Source organism: Pelodiscus sinensis, chromosome 29 (genome assembly GCF_049634645.1).
Source record: "Pelodiscus sinensis isolate JC-2024 chromosome 29, ASM4963464v1, whole genome shotgun sequence".
Classification (NCBI taxonomy): domain Eukaryota; kingdom Metazoa; phylum Chordata; order Testudines; family Trionychidae; genus Pelodiscus; species Pelodiscus sinensis.
Window position 1 is genome coordinate 12,091,218 of NC_134739.1, and position 14,412 is coordinate 12,105,629.

The following is a 14,412-nucleotide window of genomic DNA, read 5'->3' on the forward strand; positions in this document are numbered from 1 at the left end:
ATGGGACACCAGCAGTCTCCCGAAGTCAGCGTCAACAGTGTTTGCTACTGAAACGTGGAGGCGGCGAGCGCGCCTGGCCCGTGGAGAGGCTCTGGCCCTGTAAGGAGAGATCAGTAATTGCATTATACTCCCATGCAGCTGCCTGCGGGCTGTGTGTTCACCCTCCCTCCCCAGCTCTTTCCTTCTGTCCTCCAATCTGTACCTTCCTCAGTCATTGCTCTCCTCTCCCTCCTACTCTTCCTGCCCAGCTTCTGTTCACTGCCAGGGTCCCTTGGGGGGACTATGGTTATGAGGGGGGAGCAGGAAAGGGAGACAAGCCGGAAAAACAACATCCTGGAAACAGCCGCAGCTGCCCAGGATGCTCAGTGAGTTGCTCCCCTCGGGCCGGGTAACTGGATGGTCTCTGCACAAACAGGCCAAAATGGGAGTGGCCCTGAACCCTCAGAAAAGGCCATCTCCCTTGGCCTAGCTGGGAAGAGGGGATACACAGGGGTTTCTCTAAACAGCATCCTTCTCCCCAAATCTCCCAGCCCCTGCTGGTCTGGAGTAGGGATGGAAAATCCCCACTAATCAGTTAACCGGTTAAACGTTCGGTTAACCCAATGTTTAACTGGTTAACCTAACTACGCGGGATCTTGGTCCTGGTCCCAGAGTGGTTGCCGCTGGCAACAGGGGTGCTGCTGCTGCTGATGGCAGACTGTAGGTGGGGGGCTGTGGCCGAGTACCAATTGCCCATTTCCATCCCTAGTCTGAAGAGGTCATTTCAAATCGGGCCTGGCATCCCCCTGTCAGGAGCGGGAGACGGGCGGGAGTCACATCTGGATCAGGGAACCGCCCCAAAGTTGGGATCCTCTGCAGGGAGGAAACCTACTTCACTCCTGACTGGAACCGGGAACCGGCTTGTATTGACTCAGAGCTGGGTTTGAGTTTGGGATGAAGAGGCAGGGGCAGTTTGAATGTCGCTGGGACGCTCTGGGGGTAGAAGTAATTTTATTTACTATGGAAAAAACTGCAGATTCAAAGGTGAACAGGTAAGAGAAAGCAAACGCGGACCCGTCACACGGAATTGAAATGGAAAGACGCAACCTCTGGCTTTACGCTTGTTTATTAGACAAATCCCCTTTTCTATTCCCTCCGAACAGTTTCCCAGCACACCTGTCCTAGGGAGAATCCAGGGTTTCACGGACAGGCTGCCCTCAGTTTCTGGGAAAAAACCTTCATGCAAAGGCTGCGTCTACCTTGGCACTTCACAGTGCTGCATCTTTCTGGCTCAGGAGTGTGAAAAAACAACCCCCCGCCAAGTGCAGAAGTTACAGCGCTGTAAAGTGCCAATGGGAACCAGGCTACAGTGCTGTTTGCTACTCTCCTCATGGATGTGGTTTACATAGAGCGCTGGCCTGGGAGAGCTCTGTATCAGAGGCAGCAGCGCAAGGTGCCAGGAGGGAGCCGGTCCGTGAGGGGAGCCAGTTTAAAAACCAACTCCCCAAGCAGACCAGCTGCCTGCCTGCCACCCCATGCTGCTGCCTCTGATACAGAGGCAGCAGTGCAGGGTGGCAGTAGCCCCGTCCGTGGGGGGGTCTGAGCTGTCCGAGGATAGAGGCTGTTCCGTGCGATGCCTCCCCTGCTCCTGTGCAGCCTCTCCTGCCCCCCCATGCTGGGGGGCTGGCGGCATGGCAGAACCGGTGCTGGGAGGAATCTACCTTTTAAGGTGGCTCCCTGCAGCACCGGCTCCTGCCCCATCCCACTTGCTGCCTCTGATACAGAGGCAGCAAGGCTGGGCGGGATGCAAGTAGTTGAGAAGATTAACCGATAAGCCTAGTCTTACCGGTTAATCGTATACTCGACTACTTGTTTACATCCATAGCTTAAAGCTGCTGCGCTTGAAACTTTTAGGTGTAGAGAAAGCCTCTGATGCAACATAAGCCTGCTAGTAAAAGGCTTCCCCCCTTCCCCTTCTTTCTGGCCTGGTGACTCATTGGTGTGTGTGTGGGAATTCCCAGCTGTCTCCTTGTCTTTCCATTAACTCTAGTGGTCCCAGCATTGTCTTTTCCCAGCTGAAGGATGGACGAGTCGCTGAAGTTGGTTCCGTGGAAACAGCTGGCCTGGTGCACCTCCCTGCCTTATATGCCAGGTGATGTTGTAGTTTACAATTACAACTTTCACATGCGTGTATGCCCTGCGTGCAGATCTCCTAATGCCCAGCAAGTTCAGAACATCACCAACTTTCCTTAGAGGCCTTACTTGACATACTCTTCTGCACTCACATTGTGTACAATTGGTTGATTCAATTGCTTAGTCTTTTGGGGTTCAAAAGACCCCCTCTTTGCTTCTTTGGGGTCCGGACTTGTATAGTCCCAGTCATCTGAGCTGTATCCCCACCCTCTGAAATGGGGGCGGAGAGGGGGGGATGCTAGAGCCTAACAGGGGGGCTGGAGTCTACACCTGGTTCTGCCACCGATTAGCTGCGTGACCTTGGGCAAGTCATTCTCTCCATGCCTGGTTTCTCCGGTGGAGGTGAAATGGGATTCAGTGCTGGTTTCTGCAGTCACGCCTCAGCCCGCCCGTGATGGATGGGTTCTAATAATGGAAAAGCTCTCCTGCTTCGCCTGCCCTGGTGCTTGGATAGTTTGTCTCCCAGCTGCGCAGGCCGGGGCTGGAGCCAGCTCTCCGGAGTGAATCCACCGCACCCCGCTGCACCCCCTTGGGACTGGCCCCCAGTCTCTGCGAGGTGAAGGGGTGGTCATGGGGCTGCTGTCATGCTCCAGTGGGGTGAGGGCACTTCCCTACGCTCAGGATCCCTGCCAAAGCGAGCTGTGGCCTAGCGGGTGGCGAGACAAGGGAGGGAGGTGGGGAAACACAGAGCCAAGCCCCCCCAATTCTTTCCTACTTAGCCACAGACCCCCACCAGCCACGTGAATTCTCTCCCCCTGTCGCCTGTCATGGGGCTTCCTCTGTACTGGGGTGTAGAGCGTACAGCAGGGCTGGGGAACTTTTTTTAGGTCGGGGGCTGCACACAAGTGGGAAGCAAAACCAAACCAAAACAAGAAACCCCTCACTGACATAGCCCCCAGTGGAGGAGACAGACCCACCCCCCATTCCCCTCACACACCAGAGCCTAGGGCGGCCCGGCCTAGTAGATTTTGTGGTTCCAGCCCCATGGTGGGGCAGCAGTGGGGCTGGAGTGCCAGCGCAGGCTACCCAGTACTGGGAGAGGCCCCTGAGCCTCGGCCCCCGGGTCTGAGGTTCCCCACCCCTGGAGTACAGCATATGGGCTGGCCACAGCCCACTCACTTATCAACCCCTCCCCCCCATCCCAGCTCTGGTCCTGCCCCATCGCTGGCCCTGCTCAGCCCGTCCAGCATCCTGCCAGGGTTGGGGTGCGGTGGCTTGCCCCTCTCCTGGGGGTGGGGTGCAGGGCTTGTCCTGCTCCACCCGCCCAGTGGTCTCCTTGGGGAGCAGAATTGGGTCATGAGGGCTTGCAAGGCCCCGACCCCCACGCCTCAGCTGGAGCCCCGAAGTGGGCGGAGAAGGACCAGCGTCCCTGCCCTGTCCCCCATGCCCTGGCAGGAGTACCGGGCAGATGGAGGGGGTAAGTCCCTGACTCCATTCCTCAGCTGGGTTGCTGGGTGGGAGGGGCAGCACGGGGGGGGGGGAGGGGAGTGCACTTTTCTTCAGCCCCCTCATTTACTCCAGGGTCTTGGCCACAGCATCAGTTGCTTCCCAGGTGGCTGGTGGGGGAAGAAGTGGCCCCAATGACTCCTTTCCCCTCCCTCCTTCTCACCCTAAATTGGAGCTCATCCAAGTGCCCTAGTCTACCTGACGTGGGGGGCATGTGGGGGGCTTTGAGGATCATCAGGGCCTGTTGGGAGCCCCCAGGGGGTGTTGGGGCAGGTGGGTTCTGCTAGGAAGTCTCTGGTAGGGGACAGGTTCCTGGCAAAGGGTGGTGGGGGCGAATGAAAGGAGGTGGCAGGGCACAGGGGGAGAGAGGTGGGTGGGTTACCAGCTACCGACCTGCAGCAGAGCTCTGGGACCCAGGCCAGCTGTCACTGCACAATAAGGCCAGCTAAGCAATACAGCCGCTCACCGGCCAGCATGCTCTCATGGCAGGGGCTCTGGGAGGCTGAGATCTGTTCCCAACCAAGCTCCCCCCTCTCCCATCCCAGCAGTATTGCCCCCCCACACGGCCGCATTGAGCCTGTGCCTGGCAGGAAGGGAGGGGAACCGGTCCAGCTGGGGGTCCCCATCCTGGGACTCAGAAATCTCTCTCAAGGTTACCACCTGCTGGGCGGAGGTCGGGACTGAGGGGTGCTGGCAGACGGGGGGAGGGAAAGAAGGGGGGACAGTGTGTGTGGAGGGAGCCCAGGGATGGGATGGGGGGAGCTGTGCGTGGAATCCAACTTACCAGGCGGGTAGCAGGTTACCGGGCGGGTAGCAGGTTAGCGCTGAGAGCCAACCCAGCGCCACGCCAACCCGGGACCCCCCAATAAAACAGGTCTGGGGGCTGAGTATCCCCGCAACCCCCCACAGCCAGTTGCAGGGAGGCGGGATCCAGCTTTTGGTGGGCTGGAGCAGTGGCCTGGGGGGCGGGCTTGAAAAGAGTGGCAGTAAAATACCCAGGGCCAGCTCTCTGCAGGATCTGAGGGGGGGCAGCAGTGCCCCCCATGGTCCCTGGGCAGGGGGGAGCGGACCCATCACTGGAGCCCTGCGCCCAGCCATGGCCGTGGGTTTGGGGGGGGGCTCTGTGGGGAGTAGGGAGGCATGAGCCCCCCCCTTCGGGAATCCCCATGACGGGGGACATCTCCTGACATCTGCCCCCCCCACTTAGCGCTGCTGGCAGCCAGGCCCCTCGGTAGGGGGGGAGGATCGGGGGGGGGGGGAGTTCCAAAGCCGGAGGGGGGGGTCTTTGCCTGCTTGCAGACCCCCCCACATCGCTCTGTGGGGGGGGGGGGGCGCTCGGACCACACCCCGCCCCCTCCGGGCCGGCGAGCCCCGGGGCTCGCCCCCGCCTCTCGCCACCCCCCTCCCTCCCTCCCCCGCCTGCCTGCGCATTGTGTGGCCGCCGGGAGGGGCCGGGCGGCTGCCGCCCCCACACGCCCCCGCCCCCGCCCCGGGCTCCTCCTCTGCCGGGGCTGGCTTGGGACACGAGTCCGGGGCGAGCCAGGCCGAGCCGCCGCGAGCTCCATGGTGCGGGAGGGCGGCATGGCCCGGACACCCCGCAGCTCCACCCAGGAGATCCAGATGGACGTGTTCGAGCACCCCGGCCTGCAGGTGGGTCCCCCCCCCCCCGGAGGGGGGCTGCAGCCAGAAATACCGGGGGGATGGACCGGACCGGATCGGAACCGGCCCATGACCCGCTGCCCTTTGCTTTTCCGAGGGGGTTGCTGGAAAGTGCAGGGGGGCTGAGACGGGCTCGAACCGATGCGGGGGGATCGGAGGCAGGTTCGCAGCCTGGCAGCTTTCTGCCCCCGCCCTTCTCGCTGCTCTCGCCGGGTTCCAGCTCAGCTGAAACCCCCCCCCCCCTTGGCACCCACCAGGCAAAGCGGGGGCCCCACGTGCCCCCCATCCTGTGCCCAGAGGTCACCAGGGAGGTGAGCAAGGGGGTGGGTGGGTCCTAGGGGTGGAAGCGGGTGGTCTTGCGGGGGACCTAGCTGCCCTTGTTTGCTGTGTCACCGTGGTCTCCCCGTCTGGAAAATGTGGGTCACAATGCTGAAGGGTCTGTGAGACTGGGCCAGTCCTGGCCCGGAGGGGCCCCCGGGGTGCCACTATGCCTCCTCTGGGGCTCGCGCCGGGAAACTTTGGAGCAGACGGGGTAATTTGGTAGATCCAATCCAGAGGCACCACGCCTCTTTATTTCCCCTTCTGCTTGCTAGTGGATACTAAAGGGGTACTTCACCCCTGCTGGAAACCCGCTGTGGGGTTTGGTGTAGCACTGCCCGATGGAGGAGGAGGTGGGGATACCAGCACAGATACATTGTTGTGATGTCGCCTGCTGGGGATACCAGTATCTGGTTGGGATACCAGTGCCTGCTGGGGATACCAGTATCTGGTTGGGATACCAGTGCCTGCTGGGGGTACCAGTATCTGGTTGGGATACCAGTGCCTGCTGGGGGTACCAGTATCTGGTTGGGATACCAGTGCCTGCTGGGGGTACCAGTATCTGGTTGGGATACCAGTGCCTGCTGGGGGTACCAGTATCTGGTTGGGATACCAGTGCCTGCTGGGGGTACCAGTATCTGGTTGGGATACCAGTGCCTGCTGGGGATACCAGTATCTGGTTGGGATACCAGTGCCTGCTGGGGTACCAGTATCTGGTTGGGATACCAGTGCCTGCTGGGGATACCAGTATCTGGTTGGGATACCAGTATCTGGTTGGGATACCAGTGCCTGCTGGGGGTACCAGTATCTGGTTGGGATACCAGTGCCTGCCGGGGATACCAGTATCTGGTTGGGATACCAGTGCCTGCCGGGGGTACCAGTATCTGGTTGGGATACCAGTGCCTGCTGGGGATACCAGTATCTGGTTGGGATACCAGTGCCTGCTGGGGATACCAGTATCTGGTTGGGATACCAGTGCCTGCTGGGGGTACCAGTATCTGGTTGGGATACCAGTGCCTGCTGGGGGTACCAGTATCTGGTTGGGATACCAGTGCCTGCTGGGGGTACCAGTATCTGGTTGGGATACCAGTGCCTGCCGGGGATACCAGTATCTGGTTGGGATACCAGTGCCTGCCGGGGGTACCAGTATCTGGTTGGGATACCAGTGCCTGCTGGGGATACCAGTATCTGGTTGGGATACCAGTGCCTGCTGGGGATACCAGTATCTGGTTGGGATACCAGTGCCTGCTGGGGATACCAGTATCTGGTTGGGATACCAGTGCCTGCTGGGGTACCAGTATCTGGTTGGGATACCAGTGCCTGCTGGGGGTACCAGTATCTGGTTGGGATACCAGTGCCTGCCGGGGGTACCAGTATCTGGTTGGGATACCAGTGCCTGCCGGGGGTACCAGTATCTGGTTGGGATACCAGTGCCTGCTGGGGGTACCAGTATCTGGTTGGGATACCAGTGCCTGCTGGGGGTACCAGTATCTGGTTGGGATACCAGTGCCTGCCGGGGGTACCAGTATCTGGTTGGGATACCAGTGCCTGCTGGGGGTACCAGTATCTGGTTGGGATACCAGTATCTGGTTGGGATACCAGTGCCTGCCGGGGGTACCAGTCGCTGGTTGGATCTGTTGCTCAGGGCTACTTAGCAGGGTGGAGAAGGGGAAGGGTTACCCATGTCTGGATGGACCACAGGGCTGGGAAACACAAACCCAGCCTCCACCAGCTTAGGACATGGCTCCGGTTAACCCTTCCCCACCTGGAGGGCCACCAGTCAAGAGCTTAACTTGTGCCAGGGCTGAGCCTCGGCCTCTCTAGGCTTGGCGGTTCGTAGCTCCAAGGCCTCTGGGCTTGCAGGGTTCATTGTGAATGTAAAAAACAGGCTTGCAGCTATTTCGTTACAGACGAAACCCTGCACCAGCCCCCTGGATGGGGAATCCCAGCCACCCACCGCGGGTGCAGGGAATGTGACTGATGGATGGACCCTGATTGGAGCGATGGGGGTGGGGAGGAATCCTAAAAATACCAACTCCTGCCCTGCGCAGGGACCACGTGTCTGTGGGCTGGGCAGCAACTGGGCCCAGCTGTCCCTCTGAGATGGCTCATTCCGAGACCTGCCCCAACACGTCCCGGCTGCTTGTCCTGTGCAGAAAGGCCTCGCGCTCACTGGGAGTTTCAGGAGGAACCAGCTGGGAAGGGACTGACGTCCCAGGGCGAGGACGGGGAGGGGGAGCAGGATTGGGCCCTCTGAGACAGCTGCGGAGGGGTCCAGCCACAATTCTGCAGGGAGGGCTGGCTGCGGGTGGGGTGGAAATCTTGCCAGCCCCAGCCTCCCCCAGCAGGAGGCGCTGTAGAGGATGGGGCAAGCGCGCTGGCTGTGGGACAGCTCTCAGCTGCTGGCTCCTTCTAAGTCTGTGCCACCAGCTGGGTATTTGGAGCATTTGCCAGGCGCTGTTGGTCAGGGGATGACTCAGTGGCAGCAGGTGTGTTCGCTGGCTCCCTACGCGTGTGCATTTGCCTGGCTGCTGGGGCCTGCGTGGGTGTGAGGAAGGAGAGCATCCGAGCCTGCGCACTGAGGGGAAGGCGTGGAGGGGAGCGCATGTGCCACTAGGGAGGTGGTAGGAGCGTGTGTAGTAAATCGGGTCGGTAGTAAGCTCTAATTACATGGGGATGAGCGTGTGTGTAGTAGTTGGGTGTGTACAGCTCGGCGTGTGTGTATGCAGCTCATTGCATGGAAGCAGGGCTGTTTTGTGTGTTTATAGGCGGCTGTGACATGGACGCAGGGGCATGAATGTGTACGGCTTTCTTGCACGGAGAGGAGTGTGCGCACACGGCTTGTTGCACAGAGGTAGAGCTGTGGGGAGGGGGGTATACACAACTCTTGTTGTACGGGGTGGGGTGGAATCACAGCCTCCTGCCCCATCCACCTCTTTGGTAGCATGGGGCCTCCTCTGGAGGTCCATGAGGCTGGGACCGGAACCCTTTCCGTCGTCTCAGTCTCTGCCTTTGTGGATCCCACCTTGCCCCTGGCGCAGATGGGCCGGCTCTTGGGTGATCTCTGGGGCCCTGGTTGTGGGGCAGGGAGGGAGGGCAAATCCAACCAGCCCCACATTCTCTCTCTCCTGCTCCGTGATGACCAACGGGGCTAATTTAATTCCAGGCACTGCTGCCTCCCTCGCCAGTCACCTTAGGCTCAGAGGATGCGACAGGATCACAGCCCACGTACACAGAGCGAGCCCCACCCTTCCCTGGGCACAGGAAGGAGTAGTGGGAGGGCAGCTCACAGGAGAGCACAGTTCAGCCCCCCCCCGACATCTGTCCGGAGCTGGGCCCCGGCCCTGCACCCATGGGGACGTGTGGGCAGGGGCCTCGCCCTGCCTGTCGACACGGGGCGGCAAAGCCGCTCTCCGGGTGTGGTCCCCCACTAGTGCCTGTGATACGCCAGCCTCTTCTGTACCTTGGTTTCCCCTTCTGCTAGCTGAGGATGGAGCTGTCGACCCCACCCTTCGGATGTGCCATGTGATCTGTGGTTGTCCAGACCCGGTGCGCTGGGGATGGGGAGGTGGAGCCGACAGCAGCTGGAATAAAGCCCCCGACCCAGGGCCGCTGTCCCTCGCCCGGCGCACGCCCCCAGTGTCCAGCGGGGTGGGCTGACGTGGCTGGCGCTGCCGCTAGCTCCCTGGGGACTCGAGGCTGGCTGTGGCGCGGGGCCAGATTGGTTGGGAACCCAGCACGGCGATGAGAGCTCGGGAGCGGCGTATTGATTGGCACCCGCATCAGGTGACCATGCAGCATTCGGAGCCAGCTGCTTCCCCCAGCAGAGGAGAGTCGTAGCGTGACCCCTCCCTCCAGCGCTGCTTCTGCACCCCCCAGGGCTCTGGGCAAGGGCCAGGGAAAGGGCCAGGGACATTGGGGGGTCTCTGGCCCTGTTGTGGGAGACTCAGCAGTCCCCAGGGAGTATCGAGAGGGGGATGTGGACCTAACGTGTCTGCAGTCCATGCTGGCTTGTAGGGATTATCACAGAAGAATAGCCCCTCTGAGCCCACTGGAAAGTTTAATCCAGGATCTGGGTGCCTGTCCCCCTCCCCTCCGCCGCCATCAGTCACAGGGAAAGAGCCTCCTTATGGTGTCATTTGCTACCGGGAATGGAGAGATTCCTTCCTGGCCTCAGGAACTGACCAGCCAACGCCCTGAAGCGTGAGGCTTGCTGCCCATATTCTAGCAGCTCATCCTCTTCTCAGCCATGCGGATGTCTAGTGTGGTCCTAGAAACAGTTTGTAGGCTCAGTTAGGCAGGGCTCCTGAGCTCTGCTTTCCGCTGTCCCACTGACTTACTGTGTGGCCATGAGTAAAGCATTTCTCCTTTTGGTGCTTCGATTTCCTGCCAGCTGTCCATCAGGGATAATGCTACTCGCTCACCTCCCCAGGGCAGGAGAGGGATGACTTGATTCATTTGTGCCTGTCAAATATTTGGAGATTCTCAGATGGAAGGTGGGGCAAAGCAGATGTCAGGGTAACTCCTCCAGGAGCCTTGGCAGCGTCCTGCAGCGGGGAGTTCTACAGATTTCTGGTATGCCTGCACGGGTCCGCTCCCACTTCTCTGTAAGCTCCTGCACGCTCATTAACCAGTTTCTCCCTCTCCCAGGGCAAGTACAGCAAGCGGAAGAGCAGGTTCAAACGCTCCGATGGCAGCACTTCTTCGGACACAACGTCCAACAGCTTCGTCAGACAGGTAAGGACAGCAGGGGTGGGGGCCTTCCCGTGGCCTCAGCATCCCATGTTTGGGAGGGGGAACGGAGCCCCGGGGTTCCCTCTCCATGAGGTTTGCTTTGCACCGTTGATTCTGCAGCGGGGAGTGTTGGAACTAGAGGTAATCATAGAGCTGGAAGAGACCTCAGGAGGTCACCAAGTCCAGCCCCCTGCCCAAGGGGGGCAGAGCAGGGCAGGTGGCACGCACAAGTGAGGCACACACCTCCCTTTGCGTGTCCTGGGTTTACGTGCATGTCACTGTAGTAATAGCGGGAGGAAAAAAACAGCACGGAAACCGGCGTCATCTGGCCACCCTGTGGGTGGGCAGCGGTCCACAAAATGTCTAGAACCCCCATGGGCCACGGGTTGCCCACCATTGGTCTAAAGCAGGAGGAACGCAACAAGAAAGAACCAACGTCAAGTTCCCGTGGGAGAGAGGGAGGTGGGCTCATCAGCCTTGGAAGCGCGGAGTGTGCCTCTCGAGGCTGTCAGGGCGCAGAGAAGTTTAAAGCTTCAAGGCAGAGAATTTGCCTCCCCCCCCCCCCCCACGCAAACCACAGTTTGGTTTAATCTGTGGGGTCTTTTTAAGGGCAGACCTGGCGTCTTAGCACCTGGTTGTGCACTGAGTCACCCTGGGGTGGGGGGGATGGGCCCAGTGTGGGGCGAGTTCCCCTCTGTGTTGTGATCGAGCCTTGGCAGGGGGAGGTGACTCCCTGGCGGAATCGGGGGCTGATTAGTGCTGGAAAGAGGGGCGGGTTGGTGGGTGTTGGAGCTGGGGTCACACGAACGGCACCGCCCCATTGGTGCTCTGTCCCCAGGTCTCTAGCCGAAGGGGTTGGGCACCCAGGGGGAGCCCCAGATCAGAGCTGCCCGCCCATGGCAAAGTGTGGCCATAACTTTGGCCACGGAATGCTCCTTTAAAGCAGCGCGGGGTCCCCGCAGCGCCCCCAGCAGGCAGAGGCTGGGACTGGACCAGCGCTGGTTTTCGCCCCACCCCCTGTCCCAGACGCAGCTCCCCAGGGAAGCTCTTAGCTGCCTTGCTGCCCCTCCAGGGCAAGGAGGGGGGCTGGCTGTCCTGCCAGCGGGGTGGAGCTGACTGCTGGGTAGCTCCTGCAATCTTGCTCCCTCCCCCCCGCTTTCCTGTTACCTCCCTCTCAGCCACTATCACTCTGCGTCCCCCCCCTCCATCCAGTAGCCCAGAAACATCTCTGAGACGGGAAGCAACATGGTCTCCATGGCAACCCCCCAGGGGAGGGGGCCTGGAACAGACATTAAATAATGAAACAGCTGAGTCCCTGCGAGATGGATGGTTGGAGGGGCAGGATCAGCAGGCCGGGGCCAGATTCTTAGTAGCGGGGGGGGTCCCTGTCTGGAACCCACTAGCTGCCTCTGGGCAGGCCCCTGGGTATCACCAGCATCCATGGAGCTAGGGGGTGGTAATGCTGGCAGTGGGGCTGACTCTGAGACGACGCACTAGCCGCCGGATCTGCGGCTGGGGCGAGGGCGTCACCCCCAGGGCAGGGCAGGGGGGTTGACAAGGCCTCAGGGCCTGGGGATGTTAGCTCTTGCCTGGACTGATACCTACACTGTTTGGGGGGGCCCTAAAAGTCTGCTCTGCTGGGTGTGGCGTACGCCTCTCCAGCTGCCCTCCCCCATGAGTGAAGGGCAAGGGCATAAACAGCTGGAAGGAGGGGCCCTGGGGCCTGCCCCCCAGGAGGGGTGCCTGTGTGAGAGTGGTTCCCATGGTGACGGCATGGGAAGATGCTGGAGGTCGCAGTTCCTGCGGAGAAGGTTCTTGGAGTGGGGCCCTGTGGAGAGAGCGGATTTAAAGGGCCAGCTTGCCCGTGTATTTCCACCCTCCAGAGCGCGAGGGAGAAGGGTGCTGGAGAAGTGACCAGCGTTCCCTGTAAGCTGGGTGCTGGTGCGGCCACTCAGGAGAAATTCAGATGCTGCCCAGCTGATCAGCAGAGCACCCGCTGCTAGGTGTTTGGTTTCTGCTAGTAGTGCACATTCGTACAGACCTTAGTGCACATACAAATTATTCTGCACATGGATGGAAAAGTTTAGATGGAATATAGGAGGTAACGTAGGCCTTGCCGTTTCCCAGCTGGCTCTGTCGGTACCCGAGCCGGGACTGCCCCCCAGGGCGATGAGGCTCTTGGGGACACACACCTGGGCTCCCCTTGCCATGGGCTCATTCCCAGGTTCCCTCAACCCTCCGGATACCCCAAGGGAGGGTTTTCCACTGGGAGATGGGCCAAAAGTGGGAGCTTCCACCCAATCAGATTGCCCTGGAATTCAGGGGATCAAATGGATCCTGGATCAGAACCAGCTGAAACCCGATGGAGGCACTGCCCATGCTGCGGGCCGTTCACTGTGGGGCTGCCCAGGCTGCTCTCTCCACTGGGCAAGGCTGGGGGGCTCATTCCTGGGCTAGTGGAGGGGAGGCGGAGTGGCTGCAGGGGGCCGCTGAGCTTTCGTGTGTGTGTATGGGGGGGAGATGTGGAGGAGCGGTGGGATCTCTGGTTTAGGGGTGGGTCTGCTCCGGAGAAACAGCCTCCAGTGGTGCGTTATCGTCCCGGCCAGGGGAAAATCCCTAACCAAGTGGTCTCCAATGTTTTTAAGCACAAGATCACTTTTTGAATTTAAGTCAGTTCAGGCTCTACCTCAAACTCAAATACCTCTGCCCCGCCCCTTTGCCAAAGCCCCGCCCTCCTCATTCTGAGAAGACGGGGTACAGGGGAGGGGGACAGAGTGACATCAGCATCCCCAGCCTCGGTCTCCCCCACCCTGCACAACAAGCAGGAGGCTCCTAGGGAGCAGCAGGGCGGATCGACTGGTTGGTGACCACTGCTCTCACCCTTTGGTAGCTGCTCCATCTGATTCCTGCCTCTTGGGGGGTCCCTCAGGAGATGCCTCCCCAGCCTTGCCCAGCAGAGGGCAGTGTGGGCCTACGCATGGCAGCATTGGGGGGGCGCACCCCACTAAAGCTCCAACTGCCTGCCCCAGGAGCACAGCACAGGTACCCCCATCCAGCAACGAGCCCAACCCAGTGAGGAGGGGAGACCTAATTCGAACTGGTGCATCTAGACCTAAAAACTAGTTCGAATGAGCATTTTGCTAATTCAAACTAGCATGTCCACATTGAGTGGACCCTGAACCGGGGTTAAGGCTGGCCGGAAGCAGTGCCGGCAGGGCATCAGATTAGGACTTAGAGCGTGGAGCTGCTGTCTCAGGCTAGCCGAGGGCTGTGCTTAAAGGGACCCGACCCCCACCCCGGACAGACAGTTCTCAGGGTTCCCCGCTTGCAAAGCAGTCCTGGCTTGGAGTGCCCTGAGTGCCCACACTGGGCACATCACAGCACTCGGCCATCAGATCGGCTGCAATTGCCGCAGGCTGCCATCCGGGGGGGGTCAATCGGGGGGCTGCAGGAGAGCTTCCACCCCGAGGAGCCTGCAGAGCCACCCCAGTCCTCCCCATTGGGGGCTTGTACCCCATTCCTCCCTCACCTCCTTCCACTTACCCCTCCCTAACCTCCTTCCTGATGTACAAAATAAAGGACATGTGTGTTCAAAAATAGAAACTCTCTTTATTGAACAAAACTCGGGGAGACTGGGAAAAGGAGGTGGGAGAAGGGAAGAGAGAGGGTGGGAGAGGGGAGGGCAACTAAAATGATCAGGGGTTTGGAACAGGTCCCATATGAAGAGAGGCTAAAGAGACTGGGACTTTTCAGCTTAGAAAAGAGGAGACGGAGGGGGGATATGATAGAGGTCTATAAAAGCATGAGTGGTGTGGAGAGGGTGCATAAAGAAAAGTTCTTCATTAGTTTCCATAATAGAAGGACTAGAGGACACTAAATGAAATGAATGGGTAGCAGGCTTCAAACTAACAACAGAAAGTTCTTCTTCACAAAGCAAATAGTCAACCTGTGGAACTCCTTGCTGCAGGAGGCTGTGAAGGCTAGAACTATAACAGAGTTTAAAGAGAAGTTAGATAAATTCATGGAGGTTGGGTCCATGGAGTGCTATTAGCCAGGGGATAGAAATGGTGTCCCTGGCTTCTG

General features: G+C 59.8%; 1 protein-coding gene across 5 annotated transcripts in view; it reads left to right on the forward strand.

Annotated features, from left to right (window-relative positions):
- The first annotated feature begins 5,110 nt into the window (after nucleotides 1–5,110).
- Nucleotides 5,111–14,412, forward strand: part of CACNB1 (calcium voltage-gated channel auxiliary subunit beta 1) — a 36,695-nt gene continuing 27,393 nt past the window's right edge. For 4 of the 5 annotated variants that reach the window (XM_075911760.1, XM_075911757.1, XM_075911762.1 and 1 more), the window contains exons 1-2: nucleotides 5,112–5,268; nucleotides 10,246–10,332. In XM_075911760.1, coding sequence (XP_075767875.1) covers nucleotides 5,182–5,268; nucleotides 10,246–10,332 — 174 coding nt within the window. In that variant the 5' untranslated portion in view covers nucleotides 5,112–5,181. Of the gene's footprint in view, nucleotides 5,269–10,245; nucleotides 10,333–14,412 lie in introns of all 5 variants that reach the window. The other variant, XM_075911758.1, reaches the window with a different exon arrangement.